At 39.1% G+C, this 23,862-nt stretch overlaps 1 protein-coding gene across 28 annotated transcripts in view; it reads left to right on the forward strand.

The window, feature by feature from the left end:
• The window catches only part of Patronin (patronin), a 282,903-nt gene that overhangs the window by 196,411 nt on the left and 62,630 nt on the right, over positions 1-23,862 (forward strand). For 20 of the 28 annotated variants that reach the window (XM_065221870.1, XM_065221881.1, XM_065221891.1 and 17 more), the window contains 3 exons: positions 7,487-7,549; positions 7,774-8,295; positions 8,364-8,530. In XM_065221870.1, coding sequence (XP_065077942.1) covers positions 7,487-7,549; positions 7,774-8,295; positions 8,364-8,530 — 752 coding nt within the window. The remainder of the gene's footprint in view (positions 1-7,486; positions 7,550-7,773; positions 8,296-8,363; positions 8,531-23,862) is intronic. The other 8 variants (XM_065221874.1, XM_065221875.1, XM_065221887.1 and 5 more) reach the window with 2 other exon arrangements.

The raw sequence follows: 23,862 nt of genomic DNA on the forward strand, positions 1-23,862 counted from the left end.
AGGCTAGTTTCTCAAACTACAAACGAACTTCAAGGCAGTTTAATTAGATGAAGACCTCAGAATAGTCCATTGCATATTCAACGCAGATTTCTCATGAAAATTCGCTTGGAGTTTACTATCTTAGGCTTAGGCTTCACATGATGTCTAAAATTCCTCTGAACCACCATGAAAGCAGATTGCAGTTGATGTTTTTCTCATAGATTTTTTCCCATAATTCCTGTGGAATGAGGTCATTAGAAATTATAATAAAATTCCATGAGCCTTAAAACTGTGCACGGAATTTAACTCTAGATTCTTGGAAATTTCTTGAAGTATTATAACTTTTCAGTTCAGAATTTATAAAAATAATCCGATTCAAATGATTTTGTTTGGTTCTAGAATATGTATATTTTTATAAATTCTAGAATATGCAAGAGAGAAAGCAGTAGGGTCTGAGATGACCACGTTGGTCATGACGAGAGGAGCAACACAATAGTTGGGTAAAGAAGAATTGGTTTATAACACACCATCGACTGGAAATGCTTTCGGCAACGTGGGGCTTTACATAGGTAGTGATGAAACGTCGCTAGAACTATTCCAAAGCCGTGAACAGTAATGAGCAAAGGCGGGCGCACACTTTTTGCCATTAGATTTGACGACATACTTCAAATCTCCGCGTACATCGTACGGGTTAGGCAAAAGGTGTGCGTTTGACTTTGTACTGTCGCATTAATGACCCTTCGCTCATTTTCAACATCTATTAAATTTTCATACTGCCGTACTCTAACGGAACTATCTACCTACCCTCTTCTAAGATCATTCTCTAGCTAATAAATTATCACACTAAAGCTTCATATTAGATAGCATTTCCAACCAACTCTGAAAATCGCAAACTTCGCGTAAGAAGTAACATAAAAAAACACTTTGAATAATATCATGATTTCTGACCAAGATCTGCCCTATTGCAACCGCATTCTATATATCACCCTTAAAAGTCATAATACCGAACCTGCAGCGAATGTGTGTCGATTAGGGTGTTTCATTTTGAAAACAGTGTTGGATAGGCCACAATCCCGTTTGATTCATAACCTCAAAATATGAGTCTGTGCAAAAAATGGACCGAAGGCACTCGCCAACAACTTTTAAATCCTGCAAACAAATCTTCAGGGTTTGTATGCATATCCGGAAAAGGCGCAGTGTAACCCCAAATTGTCCATGAAGCAGGGCTGGTAGCGGGTCACTTTTTAGTGCCTTGGTCACTTTTTTCAAGCCAGTCACTAAAAAGTCTCTTTTTTAAGACCAAGTCACTAAAGTCACTTTGTCTTGTAATCAGTCACTATTTTCAACTTTTTTAGTGTGAATTTATTTTAAGATTGATCATTCTTTGCTTTGTGACGTTTTATCGTCTTTCTCTATCTAATGGGTGTCTACTTATCTTTCTAAATAAAATTACCTTAGCTTTCCAGAACTTTAACGGATAAATTCCAGGCTTAAAATAAGAAAGCTATTTTAAATTTGATATTTTTTTAAAAACATGCTTTTTTGTAGATCCAAACGTTTTAAAGAAACAGCTTTACAATCAAATCCATTGAATGTTGAAGTTTAACACTTACTTAATTTCTCACTTTATAAAGTTAAAAAAAAACTTACATAATTTGAGTAAGTCCAAGATCTTAAAATATTCAATGTCTTGAAGTTTCGTATTCCATGCACAAGTTATAGATATTGAAAATTTTCAAAGTGTCAGAATTAATGAAAAAAAAAAAAAAAGATTTATTTCAAGTTCGTAAGTAACATTATGAAAGATTAGAAATCTTAATTGTAGTCCATTAACTTCACAACAATTGTATGAACTTTGGCGAAGTTCTGAGGAATGAAAGGAAATGCTGAGAATTTCAGTGAAGTTCCTTAAACAAACTGCGGGAACATAAGGGAAGTTAACACGCTAAAAATATGTAGAACTTACTGGAAGCTTTAAGACCCTCAAAGCCGTTCTTTAGCATCCGAAAATTTTCAGGAACTTTAATAAAGTTCGTAGAATTTCAGAGAGCTTCACAGGTGTCAAGCGAACTTGAGAAATATAGTAAACTTGAGGGTATTGTGCAAATTTTTAAGATGTTCTATCCACCTCAAATGGCTAAAAATCTCTTAAATAAAGAATTAAAAAAAAAAAAAAAAATGCACCTCAAAAAAGCTAGATCTAGAGATCTTTAGGGAATTTCAGATTTTAAGAACAGTTCCCTTCTTTTGGAGCAGTTTAAAACAGGGTTGCTTCCACTCACTTGCTATAAAATTATATTTTTCGGAACTATGCAATCATTAGATGATATAATGATTTGTTGTACTTGTAGGTAACGAGAAGAGGGTGTAAAGTATGTGTTTGACTCATAAACCTGTCAATTTCGCTTTCAGAGCGTCACAATAAGCGATCTTATGATTCGTGAGCGTTCACTAAGAGTGAGCACTCGCGAGTCGTAAAATCGCTGATTGTGCCGCACTGAAAGCAATATTGACAGATTTTATGTGTCAAACACATACTTCACGTCCTCAACTTGTAACTTACAAGTACTAATTATCACAATACCATCTCATGATTTCATAATTCTGAAAAACATTTTTTTGTAGCAAGTAACCCTGGTTTAAAAATCTATAATCGTAAATTTAAAAATTCAGGATTGTTCCATGATGCGCCGAAAAAAAATCGAGAACTCTTAAGATGTTGCGATTCAGGGATGTACAGAGGCCTTCAGAAAAATTATGAAAACTTCAGAAATATTTCAGGAACTTCACAGAAGCTCAAAGAATTTCAGGAAAATTTAAAGGTGTTTACGGGAAATCCATGTATTTTCGAGCAGAACTGAGATTCTCAATAGAATTTAGAGCTTTAGAGAAGCTTCGGGAACATCAAGACAGATTAGAGAATCAAAGGGCAGTTCAAATAATTTCAAGGAATTGTAGAAACCTTAAAGGAGTTTCGAGAAACTCAGAGAATTACCGGAAACTTCAGCAAAACTCCGAGAGAATTTCTGGAACGTGATAAAAATTATATGAACATCCGGAAAACGTGAGAATATTTTTTTTTCCTTGATTTGTTTTTCCGTCGATCTTGTTTTCCGTGCTGAGCACCAATGCTACCGACGCCAGGGAGGCAGCTCCCTCGCCTGGACCCTACCTATCGACCCATCAACTCATGGAAAATTCAAGAACTTAAAAAATGCGAAAAATTAGCTTAGTTGATTAGAGAGCATCAACGAAGTTCCATTAATTTAAAAAAAATGCGAGAACTTTTAGCAAGCTTCAAGGAAATCCAGAGAACTTCTAGTACATTTAGATATTTTTTAGATGGTTTCATGATATTCAGCGAAGTTCCGAGTACTTCGACGACGATCAGATAGCTTCAGAATAACCCCATTAACTTAAGCAAACATCAAGCGACTTACGGAGTTCCGTGGAATTATGGGGTATTCCAAGAATTCTATTATTGATCCGAAAACGTCAGAAGCGTCAGGGAATTATGAATATATATCAGAAAATTTGAAGGATTATGAATCAAGCATAGATAAGTTCATGGAAAATTAGTGAGCGTTTATAACCATTATAATACTTAGGGAAAATTATCGAAACTTAATTATGTCGTTCTAATTCCATGAAAATTGCGGGAGCACAAAAGTTCCAGAAATTTAGAAAAACTTTGAAATCTTCACAGAAGGACAGTGATCTTCAGAAACATTTCGAAAACTTCACAGAAATCTATGGAGCTTAAGAGGAGATCCGCGAACTTCAGGAATTTGTATGAAAATTAGCAAAATTCTGGAACATTTTAAAGAAGTTTTGTAAGCTTCGAAAATTGGTTAACAATTTAATTCTTTCCACGAGTTTAGAAGTCCAGTGAAGCTTAAACATTTTTAGGATGGTTCAATTAAATTCAGCGCAGTACAACAAGCTTCATGAACTGCAAATACCTTAGAGAAGTTGTGAGAATTTCAGAAAAGAACAGAGAACCTCAGAGCAGTTCCGTTAACATTAGAGAAGTCACTTAAATTTTAAAAAAGCTTAGCGAACTGCAGCGAATTTTTAAACCTTCAGAAGAGATCTATGATCGTTAGAAAAATTGAGGAAACTTTAGGAAGTGCTATAAAGTTCAGGGAAGTTTAAGAATTTAATGAGAAGTATGGTGAGCATCAGGCTAGTTTCTCAAACAAAAAAGAACTGCAAACCAGTTCCATTAACTTCAGGACAAATTTGGGAACTTTCAAGTAGTTTTGAAGACCTCAGAATAGTACTTTCTGATTTCCATTAAAATAGACCTCAACTTACCTGAAGCTTTGAATTCAATTTTCTTTTAGTTTTCCTCGGAAATATCTTGAAATTCACCACAATAAGAAACCCTTTGGAAAGATTCTCCGAATATTCATTGAATTCATTTCAAAATTCTGTTTGAATCTCAATCCTTCCATTGGAATTCTACTCACATTGAAAGTCTCATAAGAATTCATTGGCATTTCTCCTCACAAATTCTTTAGATTTCTTATAATTTGTTTGGCAAACTCTCCTGAATTTATTTTCCGAATTCCTATGAAGATGTTCTGGAGTAATTCTCAGATTTAATTGTAATCCTCCTTTTAGTAGTTTCAAAAAGATTCCAAGGACTTATGCCCCGGATTCGGTTTCTCGCACAAACTTTAAGAAATTATCCTCAGAAGACCCTTGGAATTTTCCTCTGTTGCTCCTCAGAAATTACTAAGAGTTTTCATTAAAATTAGCTTTCAATTCAATTCAAGGTTCCTTGAAATTCTACTCAAAACTATCAGGCTTCACAAGAAATCTTAAATCCCTCAGAACTACCTTGATAGCAGATTGCATTTGATGTTTTTTTGAGATATTTTTTTCTCCCCAGAACTCGAAATGAGGTCCTAAGAAATTTTAATTAAATTCCACGAGCTTTTAAAACTGTGCATGGAATTTGACTCCAGATTCTTGAAAATTTCTTGAAGTATTATCGCTTTTAAGTCCAGAACTAGTTCAAATTTAAAATTTCTAGGAAATATGCATGTTCAAAAAAAAAAAAAAAACATTTCAAGTCTCTGTTTTTTATTAAATTTATTTGTTACTGAAGATTAATCTACTCCATCCATGTTCAAAGTGTGAATGAAAATAACGAGAAAAATTAAATGCTTGTATTTTTAAATTAATCATTTTGTCAAGCTTCTGCATTCATGTTCCATCAGATGTCACAGCTGTCGTTTGCGGTGACATCTATCGGAAACTAGACACAATCTGTTTTCCTATAATTGTTCACAGAGGACACTGCAGTGCAAAACATGTCTGGTACCTCTATATATGCATTTAGATTAATATTCGAAGTCCCTCCTTATTTACACATTCTGCACACAAAATAGTTCACCCCTCACAGAATTTCCCGCCGAATTTTATGTATGGGGCGGGGCATAAAGTAACTTTTGCGCAGAATATGTAAAAAAGGAGGGACTTCAAATGTTAAAGCAAATGCATATATAGAGGTACCAGACATGTTTTGTACTGTCAGGTACTCTATTTTGTAATCTGTGAAAGGGAAATCACAAAGCGAGTGTCAACAAAATACATGGAATGTTGAGGGATTTAGCTCGTGAGAGAGAATTTCTCTCTCAAATTTGATTTTTTTTATGCTCTGTGGGGACTGGTAGTAAAGCAGATAAAATTGTATGGGGAAAAATCATTTTTATTTAATTGTAGCTTGTTTAGCATTAATTTCCGGGAAAAAACTGAACGACAAAGCCTCTGACTAATTTCTTTAGGTTGTCGTTTACTTTTTTTGACCTGAATATGCACCGGAAGCGAATTATTCGCACTTCTCTCAATTTCTATATGGGGATTTTTATCACTTCCTACCAGCGGAACAGTGCCATCTCTGTGGAAAATGGTTGAACAAAATGATTAATTGATTATTTTATTTAAAATATCCTTAGTAATAAAATTATTAAATTCTCTGAGGCTTTCAGGTATTTTAGGGAAAAATAAAATTTCCTGATTATTCTCGGTTTTTGCAGTTATTAGACACCCTGACTAATACCGTGGGTTTGGTCATAAACTTTCTATTGAATCTTTCGCTTTAAAGGTTCATAGCGTACATAGGTGTTAGTAGATATTTATTGAATAAGTCTAAAACATCAAACATTTATTTAGTGTGCCATCAGAACAACTAATTTTCTTCTTTTAGGTCACTTTTTAGTCACTATTTTTACAACTATAAGTCACTTATTTCTTCAACATGGTCAATAAAATCACTATTTTTGACAGCAGTGATCGCTTCCAGCCCTTATGAAGCCCACGATTGCGTTATGCCGCGTTGAGAAAGGGTTGACAGATCTTCTAGGATAACTTAAAGGTTCTGCTTGCACGATTTGGAGAAGTTTGTTTTGCATAAAACATCTGATGGTACTGGATATAAGTATACCAGTTTTGGCACTAATGCTCCAGCTGTTGGCCCTAGAGACTAAATCAAATTTGAATTATAGTCTCAAGATTTAATTTTCGTAGGTTTATAGCAAAATACATGGTCTAACCTTGCATCGAAACAAATTTTGAAAAGAACGTAAACACTTGGCATTTAAAAAAGGGTCAATCTTCTACTAGGGCCAAAAACTGGCACACTTACCTCAGTTCCGTGTTGAGCAGTCCCCTAAATTGATTGAGGCTTCTCATCGAATTGATCTTTTCTATTGTTCATAAACTAGAGTTTAACTTTAAGCTAACTTCTCAGCTGAATCCCCCCTGATCACGCCAATGACCGACCATTCTCCGACACCTATCGAAACCACATAACCTAATGTGTGCACGATCGGGTGCACCCCACATTGCACCCACAACCCACAATAGTTACCCTGGTAGCCGCCGCGAGCCCCCATAACAGAGCGGAACGTTAAGAGAAAGAGAGAAGAACCGCTGGGCATAAATCATAGACCACCATCAAATCGTTGCTAGCCGCGCGGAAGTGCATGCCTTCTGTGCTGCTTGCTGTCTGCGGCCTAAGGCTATGGCTGACTTGGCTGGCTGGCCTGGCACCCGAAAGTGCGAAAGGTGGAGTGGTGTGTGCGCGAAGAAGCGAAGCGCGAAAAGAAATTTTACAGAAATTGTTTCAGTAATAAGCACGGTCAGTTACGGGAAACAGCTGGCGATCGCCGCGCAGCTTGAAGTGCTGTTGTTGCCTTCTCTCGGGATTGAAAAAAAATATTTTGTCTCAAACGCGCTTGGGGAGCTGTTGCAGCGCTAAGCAGAAAGTGCTCCTAACTAGTTAGAATTTCAAATTTCACAAACACTCTCTGACGGCTGCCCTTGGTGTGCTTGAAGAAGGCGGATCGCTTTTTTTTGTGTGGTCGTTGGTTGGCGGTTGGCGGTGGAGGTGGCCCTGTCGCATCAACCATGAAGCTCTTCAGTCTGGACGCACTCGATCACGTGCTCAATAGATGCATTTTCTTTGTTTTTAAAACTCTTGTTGTGATGCTTTTAGGCGATAGCATCCCAGCAGGTCGGCCCAGCAACTGGGAGGAAAACCGGAAGCAGAGCTTTTCAGGTGAGTCGGCTTGTTTTGTTTGATATTATCGTTTTGCCTTTCTTGCCTACCTATTAGTTGCCTGTTCTCTTTTCCGATTTGAGTTTCCAAATTCGCATGCACTCGCTTCCCCATGGCTTTCGGAAAGGATTATCAATAACAGTTTTGTGGAATAACTGGATTCACTACTTCCACTGCATTGAGCGAATCGATTTTATAAAAATTGCAATTTTTTTCTATCCTAGGTCGCCGCTCGCGACGCAACTCGTTGAGCGAAGATTCTCAGCTGACGATCGAGAACTTTGGTGGTTCGCAAGACCAGCTCAACACGATCGGACGTTTCGAGCGAGAGCGAAAGATCTCCAACGCGAGCCTCACGTCAGTGGAACCCGTTACACCGGCGCGGTCCTCCATCGCCGATGCACGCGGTTCGATCCAGTTCGGGTACGACACTGACTCGTCGGGCAACGAAAAGCAGGACCGGGACACCGAGAAGCCAACTCCCACGCTCCGGCGGCATAACAGTACCAATCTACATTCCACTAGCGTTGAAAAAGACATTATCGATGGTGATATGAGTTCTGCCTACGGAGTTGGTGGCGGCGGCGGCGGTGGCGGCGGTGGCGGTGGCGGCGTGGGTGGTGGTCCGGTGAGTGTAGCCGATGTGGAAACCACGCCACGGAGGAAAACTTCTTTCGCGGCGCTGCCAAACAACACAACCACGTGGCAGCAGCAGGCGATCAGCGTGCAAAAGACGGAAGATGTTGGTGAGTAGAATTTTGAGTTAAACCGTTGCTCGCCGAATTGTGTTGTTGCAAATTCCGTATTTCAAAAGATGACAACCAACCGGGGCAGGAGGATGCGAGTAAGATTTCCACCATCAAACTCAAGCTGGAGGAGAAGCGAAGGCTGATCGAGCAGGAGAAACGCCGGATAGAATCCGCCTGGTCCAAGCAGTTACAAACGGTTGGGAAACAAGCCTTTTTACAAGCTATTAACAAGGTGAGAGGGGGATCCTTTCCTAGAGAGAATGCTTCTATTAGTGCTAATCTTCTATTATTCTGTGTGTGTGTGGGTAGACCGAGGGGTTGAACTGGTTTCTATTTGTATCGCGCTGTAGAAATTTCTGTTGTCTATATGTTTGTGTGTGTGTGTTTTTGTGTTGGGTATTGTTGGTAGTAGTGGTTTGATAAATCTCTTTATTTGTGTTGATCGAAATTCATTATTTCTCGATTACTTTATCGACGGGACGTATCAGCTTTTGTAAACAATGCAATGCATTTTCCCCTATCTGATGGTAGTGTCAGGATGCGTGGGCGAGCTACCTGTTATGCCAAATCGACGATCAAATGCATTGTTTACAAAAGCTGATACGTCCCTTCGAAAAAAGCAATCGAGATTTGAAAATATGGACTGGTCATTGAAAAACAAAATTTAACGTCAACATTTCAAAGGGGTGTAATTGCATGTGTAAACAATGGCTTTAGCCGTCGGTTCCTCGCAAATAACAGCTCACCTATGAACGTTAATGACACCAACATGAATGTTTCTAGCATTGTTAATTTGTTTTATTTGCGAGAAATCGACGGCTAAAGTCATTATTTACAAAAGCAATTACGCCCCTCTGATATACTGGCACTGATTTCTTTGAAGAAAACAACGCTTATAAACAGATTTTGCTTAGTGAGTTAAGCTCTATCTATCAGTGTTCTCATGCGTAGGAATTAAGTTAATTATCATTTGTGTGGTTGTTTACCGACAGTGATTTTTGCATTTTCAAGACAATGAATGCCTTTGGCCAAATGATCGTTCCTGGATGCGACCATACGTAGTTAACACCTCCTTTCAGCACATACTATGCTGCCCATAAAAGCATAAAACTGTCCCATATGAATAGGAAATCAAGCAAAGATGGGACAATTATGCGAGTATCGGCAGTATGGCTTTTGCTGATACAGATATGTGCACACTATTTACAAGAAAATAAGGATGAAGGCACAATGTTTTGGTGATAAAGCAACGAAGAAGAATCTAATAAGTGCGTTTGAACAGAGCATGCTGGATGTTTTGAGACATATTTCCAGATTAATCAGTTCCAGAATCCAGTTAACTAACCAATTAAATTGAATAAAACAAAAAAAGGTTATCTTCCATTTAATTCCACTTAATTAATTTTGGTATCCATGACAGATACGTATTTCGACTACAATGTGCAGTCTTCATCAGTGTCATTCCCACTAAAGAACTTATCAAAATCTAACCCCCTTAAGTACTCATCCCCTAGGTATAAAAGTCAAGATCACAGGTATATAAATGAAACTACAATGTGTTGAATCGGAACCTACCTAACTAATTAAAACCAAAGATTTAAGTAAGCTAAAGGAGAAAAATCTATTCAACTCTCTAATAAGGAAAATCCCAAAGGCTTGGTAGCCATCATAATGAAGTAATGAAATTGGGTTGTTAGCGGAATGCTTAAATAAAACAAAAAAAGGTTATCTTCCATTTAATTCCACTTAATTAATTTTGGTATCCATGACAGATACGTATTTCGACTACAATGTGCAGTCTTCATCAGTGTCATTCCCACTAAAGAACTTATCAAAATCTAACCCCCTTAAGTACTCATCCCCGAGGTATAAAAGTCAAGATCACAGGTATATAAATGAAACTACAATGTGTTGAATCGGAACCTACCTAACTAATTAAAACCAAAGATTTAAGTAAGCTAAAGGAGAAAAATCTATTCAACTCTCTAATAAGGAAAATCCCAAAGGCTTGGTAGCCATCATAATGAAGTAATGAAATTGGGTTGTTAGCGGAATGCTTAAATAAAACAAAAAAAGGTTATCTTCCATTTAATTCCACTTAATTAATTTTGGTATCCATGACAGATACGTATTTCGACTACAATGTGCAGTCTTCATCAGTGTCATTCCCACTAAAGAACTTATCAAAATCTAACCCCCTTATGACAGATACGTATTTCGACTACAATGTGCAGTCTTCATCAGTGTCATTCCCACTAAAGAACTTATCAAAATCTAACCCCCTTAAGTACTCATCCCCTAGGTATAAAAGTCAAGATCACAGGTATATAAATGAAACTACAATGTGTTGAATCGGAACCTACCTAACTAATTAAAACCAAAGATTTAAGTAAGCTAAAGGAGAAAAATCTATTCAACTCTCTAATAAGGAAAATCCCAAAGGCTTGGTAGCCATCATAATGAAGTAATGAAATTGGGTTGTTAGCGGAATGCTTAAATAAAACAAAAAAAGGTTATCTTCCATTTAATTCCACTTAATTAATTTTGGTATCCATGACAGATACGTATTTCGACTACAATGTGCAGTCTTCATCAGTGTCATTCCCACTAAAGAACTTATCAAAATCTAACCCCCTTAAGTACTCATCCCCTAGGTATAAAAGTCAAGATCACAGGTATATAAATGAAACTACAATGTGTTGAATCGGAACCTACCTAACTAATTAAAACCAAAGATTTAAGTAAGCTAAAGTGGAATTAAATGGAAGATAACCTTTTTTTGTTTTATTTAAGCATTCCGCTAACAACCCAATTTCATTACTTCATTATGATGGCTACCAAGCCTTTGGGATTTTCCTTATTAGAGAGTTAAATAGATTTTTCTCCTTTAGCTTACTTAAATCTTTGGTTTTAATTAGTTAGGTAGGTTCCGATTCAACACATTGTAGTTTCATTTATATACCTGTGATCTTGACTTTTATACCTAGGGGATGAGTACTTAAGGGGGTTAGATTTTGATAAGTTCTTTAGTGGGAATGACACTGATGAAGACTGCACATTGTAGTCGAAATACGTATCTGTCATGGATACCAAAATTAATTAAGTGGAATTAAATGGAAGATAACCTTTTTTTGTTTTATTTAAGCATTCCGCTAACAACCCAATTTCATTACTTCACAATTAAATTGAATAAATATGAATCAAGTTCTATGGACAAGCGTATATAGTATAAGATTAGCGAGCCCGAGACGGAGGAGCACTGATGAATTCTGAATTCTGAATAGTTACCAGTTTAAAGTGTAATGTTTCTAATAAATGCTTTCATCATTAATACCATCACTAAACCTCGCAAACATATAATTTAATCAAATTTTAGAATGCAAAAAACTCGTTTGGTAAATAGTGCAGGGCTTACCCCGCACTGTTATAAGTACGTAAATTTTTGTCAATTTTTTTAAATAAACAGTAACTAACAAAATAACCTATTCAAACCATGCTACCACACAATTTCTATTCAGAACTATCTTGACATGGACTCTGCATGGGCAAGATAACCAAATAAGCTCTAAATGCTTCAGGGGCCGGGTTTACTCCTAGTTCCCCTAAAGAATTTTTTTCGTACAAGTTAGAAAATTTAAAAATGGCCCTAATTGAAAGCAGTAACAGCTTTGGAACAGTATTGGTAGCCACGAAAATAATCCTGGTCACCGGATACCGGAGATATTCCGGGTTTCCGGAGGGCTTGTGTAACTTGCTAAATTTTTGGTGAAATTTTATATATGATGCTGGTTAAATATATATATTTTTAGTAAATACAACGAATGAAGAACCATTTCTAAAGCGAATCATATGCCAAGAACTAAAATCTGCCTATAATCAACCGAGATATGGCCATTTCCCTGGAATCGGTTCTGGTGGAGGGTTCTGAATGCGGGCAGATCATTTAATCACTCAAAACATGCCGTGCGACAGCTCTTTCTTCATGGTTTCTCGTCAATAGACTTTCGATAAACTTTAAATGCATCATTGACTACCTTTGCCACTCTCGGAACATCCAGTATGCCCCCGGGGGAACCTCTAGCAGGGGACAATTGCATTTTTACACTAGAACATGCCGTGCGACAGCTCATTCTTCATGGTTTTTCATGAATAGGCATTCATTAAACTTCAAATGGATTAGTGACCACATTGGGGCAGCTCTCGGAATCACGGGATACCCCCAGGGGAACCTGTAGCATGGGAAAACTGCGTTTTTACTCAAAAACATGCCGTGCGACAGCTCTTTCTTCACGGATTTTCATGAATGTGCTTTCTCTATAATTGAAGTGGATCATTGACCACATTGACCTTTCCGGAGTCACTGTAATGCCCTGGGGGAAACCTGTAGTAGGCTGCAATCACATTTTTGCACAGAACAATGCCATTGGGGAGCTCCATTTTCTGCACACATAATTGTAAGCGAATCTTACATCCCCCGGTTGGGTGTACAAGAAAGAGACTTTTATTGGTCTACAGACCTAATCTTCCTATCCACTGCTAGTAGTCAATGGTCAATTTCAAAACTTCAGATATTTCGAGCTGTCGAACGGCATTGTGAAGTGAAAATACAATTTACCCCTTACATGTTATCCTGGGGCATCTGCTGGTTCCAGAATGAGCTCCCCAATGTCATTGTTTTGTGTAAAAATGTGATTGCAGCCTACTACAGGTTCCCCTCAGGGCATTCCAGTGACTCCGGAAAGGTCAATGTGGTCAATGAGCCACTTCAATTCTATAGAAAACATATTCATGAAAATCCACGAAGAAAGAGCTGTCGCACGACATGTTTTTGAGTAAAAACGCAATTTTCCCCTGCTACAGGTTCTCTCGGGGGCATTCCAGTGGTTCCGAGGGCGGCCAATTTAGTAAATGATTCACTTTAAGTCTATAGAAAGAATATTCATGAAAATCCGTGAAGAACGAGCTGTCGCACGGCACGTTTTTGAGTTAAAACGAAATTGTCCCCTGCTACAGGTACTCTCGGGGCATCCCAGTGGTTCCGAGAGTGGCCAACGTGGTAAATGATTCACTTTAAGTCTATAGAAAGAATAATCATGAAAATCTATGAAGAAAGAGCTGTCGCACGGCATATTTTTGAGTAAAAACGCAATTGCCCCCTACTACAGGTTCCCCCGGGGGTATCCCGTGATTCCGAAAGCTGCCAATGTGGTCACTGGTCCATTTGAAGTTTAATGAATGCCTATTCATGAAAAAACATGAAGAATGAGCTGTCGCACGGTATGTTTTGGTGTAAAAATGCAATTGTCCTCTGCTCCAGGTTCCCTCGGGGGCATCCCGGAGGTTCCGAGAGTGGCCAATGTGGTCACTAATCCATTTAAAATCTATCAAAAGCCTAATCATGAAAAAGTTTGCAGAAAAAGCTGTCGCACGGCATGTATATTGGTGTAAAAACGCAATTGACCCCTGCTACAGGATCTCTCGGGAGTATCCCGTGATTCCAAGAGCGGCCAATGTGGTCAATGATTCATTTGAAGTTTATGAAAAGCCTATTCTTGAAAAACCATGAAGAATGAGCTGTCGCACGGCATGTTTTGGTGTAAAAATGCAATTGTCCCCTGCTCCAGGCTCCCCCGGGGGCATACTGGATGTTCCGAGAGTGGCCAATGTGATCAATGATTCCTTTTAAAGTTTATCGAAAGTCTATTGACGAGAAACCATGAAGAAAGAGCTGTCGCACGGCATGTTTTGAGTGATTAAATGATATGCCCGCATTCAGAACCCTCCACCAGAACCGATTCCAGGGAAATGGCCATATCTCGGTTGATTATAGGTCGATTTTAGTTCTTGGCATATGATTCACTTTAGAAATGGTTCTTCTTTCGTTGTATTTACTAAAAATATATATATTTAACCAGCATCATATAAAAAACAATTCACCAAAAATTTAGCAAGTTAGACAAGCTTTCCGGAAACCCGGAATATCTCCGGTATCCCGTGACCAGAATGATTTTCGTGGCTACAATGTAAAACAATATTAGTTTTCCAGTCAAATGCTATTGGAAGATTTAAAATCGGATCATATTTGACGAAGTTAGAACATTCCAAAGTTGACTAAAAATTTACCTATCCTAGTTATTTTGAGTAACCCCTGTATGTTTAGCGCAGGATTCTAATAGGATGCGAAATCTGGAATAGTACAGGATATCAAACATTAAGTCTGAGATCTAACAAAAATTAACAATGTCTAACAAAAATTTACAATATTTTTGATAATTTTAGAACCTTATTCTTTTTAATTTTTATTTTTTTTTATTTTGTTGTTCATTTGAAACTGGGAAAAATATTTTGGGCATCCGGGAAAAACCGAGATTTTTTTAGTGGTCACCCTAAAACCGGGAATTTTATTATTTAAATAGTAAGTATTTTCTTGATACCAGAACAACCAGGATATCGGGAAGGTCGTTCTTGTGAAACCGCGTTGAATGTGATATTAGCAAAAGGGAAAGATAACTTGAAGCGTAAAGATACGGTTGATGCTGGTTTTTTTGGATTTAAAACTCGATTTTGAAACAATTTCTAGGCCCGTAATGTTACGATCCAGCAAGCGCTTTAGAATTACGAGTATTGCATATAAATGGTTTAAAAACTATTTGTCTGACAGAACTCAACAGACTGTTCTTAATGATTCTGTTGCCAGTCCCTTGGGGAATATCGTTGGAGTGCCCCAGGGAAGTGTATTAGGGCCCCTTTTATTTATTATGTATCTTAATGGTATGTGACGTGCTTGACGATTTTGTGGCATTAATCTTTTTGCAGATGATACCTACTGTGTTATTCATTGCAGCTATGGATTTAGATTATGCCGGGTCTACACTCTACAACAATTTTTTAACTTTATTATCTCCTAAAGCGCAAAAAAATCGCAAACTAACATTTTCAACAAAATTTAAGCAATACTCGATAAACACAATATCAAAATTTGAGAGAGGTATATTTTGGTGTTTTTTGAGATTTCTTCATTTTAGTGGCACATATTTTTTTTTATAACTTTTTTCAATGCATTGATATGGGTGTTTCGAAGACAAGACAGGTTTTCGGCAAAGTTGTTTATCTTGATAAAATAAACAACTCTTTTAAAGACGTCAAAACTCCACAGCCTACTGTTTTCGAGACAGTGGGAATTTTACGCCTTCAAAAGAGTTGTTTATTTTATCAAGGCAAACAACTTTGCCGAAGACATCAAGTCTCCAAAACGTCAGAGAAAGAAGTTAGATTGTAGCGCCACCTTTGCGGAAGAGTTTCGAACTATTTTTTTTTGTCAATAGATGGTTCTTATTCTGATGAAATACTTTGCCGTAGACATCAAGTCGCAGTAATGCTTCGTTTCGGAGTTATTAATTTTGCTCCGCTAGATTTCATTCCTGGCCCAGTGTGCAATGTCATCAAGACAATTGCAAAGAAGCATGGAATTCTACGTCGGTTGAAAAATGATTTAACTATTTCCAGTTAACAGGGTGGCCACTGAACCGGGAGAACTTGGAATCAACAAGGAATCTACCGGGAATTTGATAGGAACTTTAACTTATTAATATAATTTTAAATTCTTTGTCTCGCATATTTATATTATTTTAAATCCAGCCCTATAATATTGAAACGTTGTTGGATCTTGAAATTGGTTCTCAACTGAAGTCTTGACAAATTTTATTAATCCTGGATCATGAATTTGAATCTAATCTCAGGGTATGTTTGCGCATTTCTCAAAAATTTCCTAAGGGTCATTTCAAAATGTCTTCGGAATTACTTTTACTTTAAGGGTTCTCCTCAATAATCTTCTGGTTTTGTTCGGTAATCCCTACAAAAAAATTCTCCATAAAACTTGAAATTTTATGCAGAGCAATTTAGGAATTCCCTCCAGAAAACTCTTGAAATTAACTCTACATTTATATGTGTGTTCTAGAAAATTCTTCCGAGAAATTGCTTGATTTCTCTTCTTTTATATTCTTTACATATTACTGGAATATTCCTGGAAATCTCGTGGTATGCTATTTGAAATTTAGAAAAGTGTCATCTCAAAATTTTCTCGGATTCCACCTCAGCATTCTATAGAAATTTTCCTCAGAATTTCCTTGATATGCTTCTCAAAATGCTCTTGAGGATTCTCTTGGAATTCACTCAAAACTCTCCTTAAATTTCCGTTGGTTTTTTTTCAGAATCTCCTGGAACACTACTCAGAGTTTCTTTGGAAATATGCTCAAAAATTCCAGCCAAATCCTACCAAACTTTTTTAATATTTATTGAAAATTCTCACAATTTCCTTTACAAATTATATTGAAACTTTCTTCAAACTAGCTTAAACTTCAACAAAGATTTATACCCAAGCAACACACATCCATCTAAATAGGTTGCTGCAACTTGATTGTGACTGAAATAAGGTGCATACAAGTAACCACAACAGTTAAAATACAAGTGTGCTGCTAGGGTATTAGCTATATTAAGAATCAGATTCCCATGCAATTAATATCCATATTTTGTTGCAGTTCTCCTCAGAATTTCTCTTTGATTAATGGATCTATCAATATTTAAGAGATCCAGAGTTGGTTGGAAATGCTATACTAATATCAACACGAAGCTTTAGTGTGATGCGTTTGACTAGTACTGTTGCATCAATGGCTCTTCTCTCAATTTCAACTTCTATCTAAGATTAAAAAAAGAAACTATTCAATTTTCACACTGCCGTACTATAGCGGAACTAACAACCTATCTTCTTTAGAACTTTCTCTAGTTAATAAATTATCACACAACTTAAGCTTCATGTTGATATTGGTATATCATCATTAAGTTTGTCTCATGATTCACTTTGAATCCCCTTATGAATTCCCTTATTTGTTTTTGAGTTCTCTTGAATATTACTCATAATCCTCATAATAGTCTCTTCAGACCTACCTTACACTTTTCTTGAAATACTTCTAAAAATTACCTGACATTTCTAAATTCCATTCAAAGTTTCCTAAGTATTGCGTAAAATTATGATGTGAATGCCAAATGAATTTTAAGGGTAATTGTAAGGAATTCTAGGGATGATTATAGAGGAATTATAATTATCCCTGGAATTCCTCTACAATTATAATCAAAATTCATTTGGCATTCACATCATAGTGTTTTATCAAACGCTTCGGAATGTCAGAATCTTAAAATGTCCAAGCAAGCGCCATGTTTTTTTAATCTGAAATGTTTTAAACACACCATATTTCAAGCTGAACATTGCATCAGGTCCTAAGCAAGGTTACTGATATTCGCTTCATTTCTCTTATATTCGTTCATCGTGTGCGATGGTACTCGAAGCATCCGTATCTCAGCAAAACTCTTGAATGATGTGGATGCCTACATAAAAGCAAATCGTAAAGGTGAGTGAGGAGTGTGAGTGCCGATGCACCACTCAAACCTTCGGGCTGCGTGCTCTCCTTCTCTTCGTCGTTCGCATCGCGAGCGGTGGAGAGCGTTCTTCGTATGCTTCATGACGATGCGAATGGTTTTTCGCATAAACGCGATGCTCATGCTTTGATCCTCACGAAGAATATTTGAATATACTCTAATGATGTCGCACGAAGCGTATTGGCGCTCCCAACGTCTCTCCGTCGGGAAGCTATTTTTTCTCTAACGATGTTTCTCATTAATGTTTGTGTAAATGAAACAAAAAATATTCCCTTTTGCACTAGCTTACGTAAACCCACTATCAAAATTGAGACACTCGTCATCACAAGCAACCACACAAAGCCTCGTTCATGAACGATAATAGCAATGATGCTCTTTATGAAGAGGATCAATCCGAGTGTATTCTTCCACGAGTGGCATCGCTCGCGACGAACTATTGTTGGGATCGTGTTGCTGGAAATTTGAGAGTGAGTGACCCATGCTCAATGGGTGCTTGTGGTCACTCAGCGGCGAATGAAGGGAAGGGTAGGAGAAACAAAGTAACACGAATCGCTTCGCAATATAAGCGATCGCACACGAAGAATGAACTGCACACACATTGCTGCTGTTCCTCTACCGCGATGGGAAAATAATTCGATGATAGCTTCAGTGCGATAATCAGTAACCTTGCCTAAGAAACATTGACAGATTCTCTTCGTCGACTTTCTATTTGCATCCCCACAACCATGAAAAGACAATCCCAGGTATTATAAGCACACAGATCGATAAAAGAAGCTTTTACCTAGCATCTAATACGACAAACACATCAAGAAACGGTTCTGTGATCCAGTTATTAACGAAAGAGAAAATCTACGAAGATAATCGATCAATGTTACTTAGGACCTAACGCAATGTTCAGCTTGATTTGAGTGATGAACTAGCCTCAGACTAAAATAACTCTAATGAAGTTTTAAAAAAATGGCCAGTCCATTACAAATCGTGGTTCTCATAATTTCGTAAAAATTGGTAGTTTTGTTCCTTATCGCAAAATATTAGACCCGTATATTTTTATTTTGTCATTAAGGTGACCATTTCCAGGTTGTCCAAAAATCTATTGATTTATAGCGACTGTGACATGGTCACGACGTATGGTAAGTCGCATAGGAGTATTGAGCGAAAACCCAAAACTTGATAACTTCAAAAAAATATAACTCAAAACCGAAAAAAAAGCATCGTTGATTTTTTGATATGTTGCGTAAAAGAGCCTAAATTTCCAAGGACTAATATAAAAACATATAACGCCATCTGTCTACAAACCATGAAAACCAAAAAAAAAAACAAATACATTTTTTTTAATCAGTATATTTTTTATATTTTATTTTTAATTAACTTTCATTTGATATTTTGATCTTTATAATCGGTCCAGTGGTTCAAAAGTTATGATTTTTTGAAAAAAAAAATCATTTTTGAAAAAAAATAAATAAAAAAAAACGATTTTTAGGACCACCCTAACATGGAAATGGTCACCATAATGACAAAATAAAAAATACGGGTCTAATATTTTGCTATAAGGAACAAAACTATCACTTTTTACGAAATGAGTACCACTATATCCTTTTGCTGTTTTACTATATTTAGCTGTTTGGACTGCCGGGAAAAAAACCGGGAATTTTATTTCTTAAATTCAGTTGCCACCCTGAGCAAAATACAGCTATGCAAATTAATCATCTTATTGACTATTAATACAATTAATACACTGGTCAGTCCCGTTCTCCCCGATAAAACTATCAACAGATATCATTGCAGTTGCGGTTCGCATTGAAATTCCCTTTCCGGTATCAGTAGTCAGTTTGTACCTCCCTACGCAGGACAATGCGGACTTGAGTCAACGTCTTCGTAAACTCGTCGATCAAGTCGCTGAACCTCGAATAATTCTCGGCGACTTCAACGGCCACCATCCGCTTTGGGGATCCAACATTCCCAATATCAGCGGCACCATTGTGGTCTTGGTTGCTGTTGATTTTGACCTCATCTTATTAAACAACGGTTCCCCCACCTTTACGCGAGGACAGATCGACACTGCTATCGACGTCACTCTTGCCAGCAGCAGAATTGTGCATCAACTACAGTGTTCCTGTTCGGACGACCCATTAGGGAGTGACCAACGCCCAACTACCATATATACTAACGACTGTCCACCGGAGACATCCCGTCGTCCCCGTTGGCGGTATGAACTAGCTGATTGGGCCTCATATGAGATGGCCATCAACGACAAGCTAAGGAACAGGGAAACATACCGAGGACCAGTCCAAACGCGGGGCGCAGGGTCTCGCGCTGATGGTCCCCCGAAACTCGAACCGCCGTTAAAGCGAGGAGAAAGCATTGAGGAAGCTAAAAAAAAACTCCCCGTCGATCATCTGTCACTGGAGGAGACTGCTTTGGATTATCGCACCAAAAGAAACCAGTGCCGCCAAATCATAAAAGAGGCCAAGACAAAGAGCTAGGAGGAGTTCCTAAACTCTATCAATAGCAGTAGCTCCACAACGGAACTATGGAACAGAGCAAACGCTTTAAGACGCAAACGTAGAAACTCCGGCCTGGCAATCCGCCGCGCAATCTGGGGTCACCAGGAGCCCCGTTGTAGTCGCAAACGAGTTTGGCACATATTTCGCCAAGCTCAGTGCGATCGAAGGATATGACAACGAATTCAAAATCACCATCGACCATCAACCAACCCTTCTCGTTATTGGAAATATGCTACGCATTGGCAAATGGAAAAGGTAAATCTGTTGGCCCAGACGACGTTGGCTACCCTGTCCTCCGACACCTTCCACCTTGTAAACAACTCCTCCTGAATATCTACAGCAAAATATGGACTGTGAGAATATTCGCGACGCAATGGAGACACAGCCTGGTCGTTCCCATTCCGAAAAAGAACGCACCCTCCACATACCCACAAGGATATCGGCCAATATCGCTAATTAACTGCATCTGCAAGGTAATGGAGGGAATGGTGAACCGACGCGTGACTGAATATCTTCGTACAAACAATCTCCTAGACGACCGGAAGCACGCGCATTTCTTCAGGGTTTTGGCACCAATACTTATTTCGCCACACTCGGACAGGTAATCAACGATGCTCTGGAGAACAACGAACACGTAGACTTGGCTGCGTTGGACCTCTCCAAAGCATACAATCGATCCTGGACACCGGAAATCTTGGCTCAGCTAGTGAAATGGAACGTCTCTGGTAACATTCTCTTCTTCGTCCAGAACTTCCTTAGCAACAGAACCTTTCAAGTGAGCGTCGGAAATCAGAATCGTTCCCTCAGGGCTCCGTTCTGGCCGTCACTCTTTTCCTGATAGCCATGAACAGGGTCTTACCACGGGACATCCTCATATTTGTGTTCGCGGATGACATCGTCCTTGTGGTAGTGGGTAAACGCCCGGCTATAATCCGCCGGAAACTTCAAGAGGCGGTAAATGTGGTAAATCTGTTGGCTTCGATCTATCGTCCAGCAAAAGACAATTTTCGCACTTCTGCAACGGAGCAAAGAAGCCCGTGAAAATCAACAGTATCCCAATACCTTACCACACCACAGTTCGAGTTCTTGGAGTTCATCTCGAACGGCGATTGAATTTCAACAAGCACTGCGAGATTACTATAAAAGAGTGCGAACCCAGAATCTCTCTTCTTAAATCCATCACCAGTCGGCATCAGGCGAATAATTGGGAAACAGCTCTCAGGGTGGCAAAGGCCATCATAAACAGGAAATTGTTATACGGTGCCGAAATCATCTGTCGAGCGACTGACTCGACAATCGACAAGCTGAGCGTCACATACAACCGCAGCATTCGAACGGTCTCAGGGCTCCTTCCATGCTCCCCAGCGCCCACGGTCTGCATTGAAGCTGGCGTTCTACCCTGTTGGTCTGTTCAAGAACCCTGAACTTTTTGGAGAGACAGAAGGAAGTGATCAGGGAGTTTTCCTACTGGATGAGGCCAATAAACTGCTGCGCTCCCTGACCCAGCAGAAACTTCCCAAGGTATCAACAATTCATCATATTGGGGACGAAGGATGGGACGCCGCCTCTCCGCGTATTATAAGGAAACTAAAGGACATCCGGAAGAAAGATCCTGGTACCATCTCGGCTGTACAACGTTTCAATGAGCTAGTATCTACAAAACTCAAAGACTACCAGATAGTGTACACGGACGGCTCGAAGGCTAGCGGTAACGAACGGGCCGACAGTCTAGCGGCATTTGTAAGGGACTCCCAGACGAGATACCAGCACCAGACATTAAAAACTGGGTCAACTGAGCAGTAAGGGACGCGTGGTAGATTGAATGGAACCAAGAAACACGGGCTTTCCTGAGGAAAAAAGGCAAATGGGTCGATGTCAAGAACTGGCGAGGTCAGAGAGTTTTCTCCAGACTTCGGACAGGCTACACTGGTCACAAGCACGGGCAACTTCCACACTCACTGCGATTCGTGCTCCGTCCAGCTGACGGTAGAACACGCGCTAATAGGCTACTCTATGGCCTGGAAGGTAGCATGCGGGACCTGTTATGCAACGAACCGGCCAGGGAGGCAGCACTAATCGAGTTCCTGAAAGCCAGTGGACTGTACCACAAAATCTGAAAAATATCTGCAAAAATACCTATAAAACAACACCCGAAAGCGAGGACAACTCACAAAATCCCCGATGAGAAACATAATAGCAACTACTAAACAACGACAACTTACGATGGACTTTCGTGTCTGCTATTCAACATCGCGTTAGAAGGTGTGATCAGAAGAGCTAGGATAGACACGAGTGGCACGATATTCAGGAAGTCCATCCAGTTTCTTGGCTTCGCCGATGACATTGACATCATGGCACGGAACTTTGAGACGATGGCAGAAACGTACATCAGACTGAAGGCTGAAGCTAGGCGGATTGGACTTGCCATCAACGCATCAAAGACAAAATACATGAAAGGAAGAGGTTATATGGAAGACAATGTTAGCCTCCCACCCCGAGTTCAGATTGACGGTGATGAAATCGAGATGGTCAATGAGTTTGGGTATTTGGGCTCACTGGTGACCGCCGAAAATGATACCAGCAGAGAAATTCAAAGACGCATTATGGCAGGGAATCGTGCCTACTTTGGACTCCGGAGGACGCTCCGGTCGAATAAAATTCGCCGCCGCACGAATTGACTGTCTACAAGACGCTGATTAGACCGGCGGTCCTCTACGGCCACGAGACCTGGACTATGCTCGTGGGCCCTTTCGAACGGAAGGTGTTGCGTACCATCTACGGTGAGTGCAGATGGATGACGGAACGTGGAGGAGGCGAATGAACCATGAATTGCACCAGCTGCTGGTAGAACCATCCATCGTCCACATTGCAAAAATTGGGCGACTACGGTGGGCTGGGCACGTCGTAAGAATGCCGCACGACGACCCAGTGAAAATGGTTCTAGAAAGCGACCCAACAGGAACAAGAAGAAGAAGAGGCGCCCAGCGGGCAAAGTGGATCGACCAAGTAGAAGACGACCTGCGGACCATTCGCAGACTACGAGGCTGGCGAAGTGTGGCCATGGATCGAGTAGAGTGGAGACGACTTCTTCGGATAGCAGAGGACAACAAGGCCTTAGCCTGATTGGTAAGGTAAGTAAACAACGACAACACGGCACACAACATGATCTGAGGTGGAAAGCGTCTGGACATAAGTAACTTCAGTATCCTCGCAATTCAAGACAACCCGGTACGAAATACGAACAGAAGCGGTAACGAAATGGTAACCACAACAGGTAAATATAACCTCCCTCCCTCCACCAACCGATGATGACCCAGCAACGAAAAGGTACGCGACCATAAAATCCAAAACGCACATCAATGATTAGTTAATACATTTATTGTAATTATGTTGAAAGCCCAAAGAGACGCTCTAAAATAAAGCAAATAAAAATAAAAATCAATAATCCATTCTAAAGTGAATTTTAAGCTAATACCAAAGATAATTGCATGGAAATTACTTAGGAGGAATCCTAATGCAATGTTGACGATAATATCAAGAGAATTTCGAGTAGAATTCCGTTGTAAGTGTGAGGAGAATAACCCATAGAATTCTAAGGAGAATACTTTGGAAATGTTTCGAGAATACT

The sequence above is a fragment of the Ochlerotatus camptorhynchus genome, unplaced genomic scaffold (genome assembly GCF_037179485.1).
Source record: "Ochlerotatus camptorhynchus isolate MF236.1 unplaced genomic scaffold, CSIRO-AGI_Acam_v1.1 ptg000150l, whole genome shotgun sequence".
NCBI lineage: Eukaryota > Metazoa > Arthropoda > Insecta > Diptera > Culicidae > Ochlerotatus > Ochlerotatus camptorhynchus.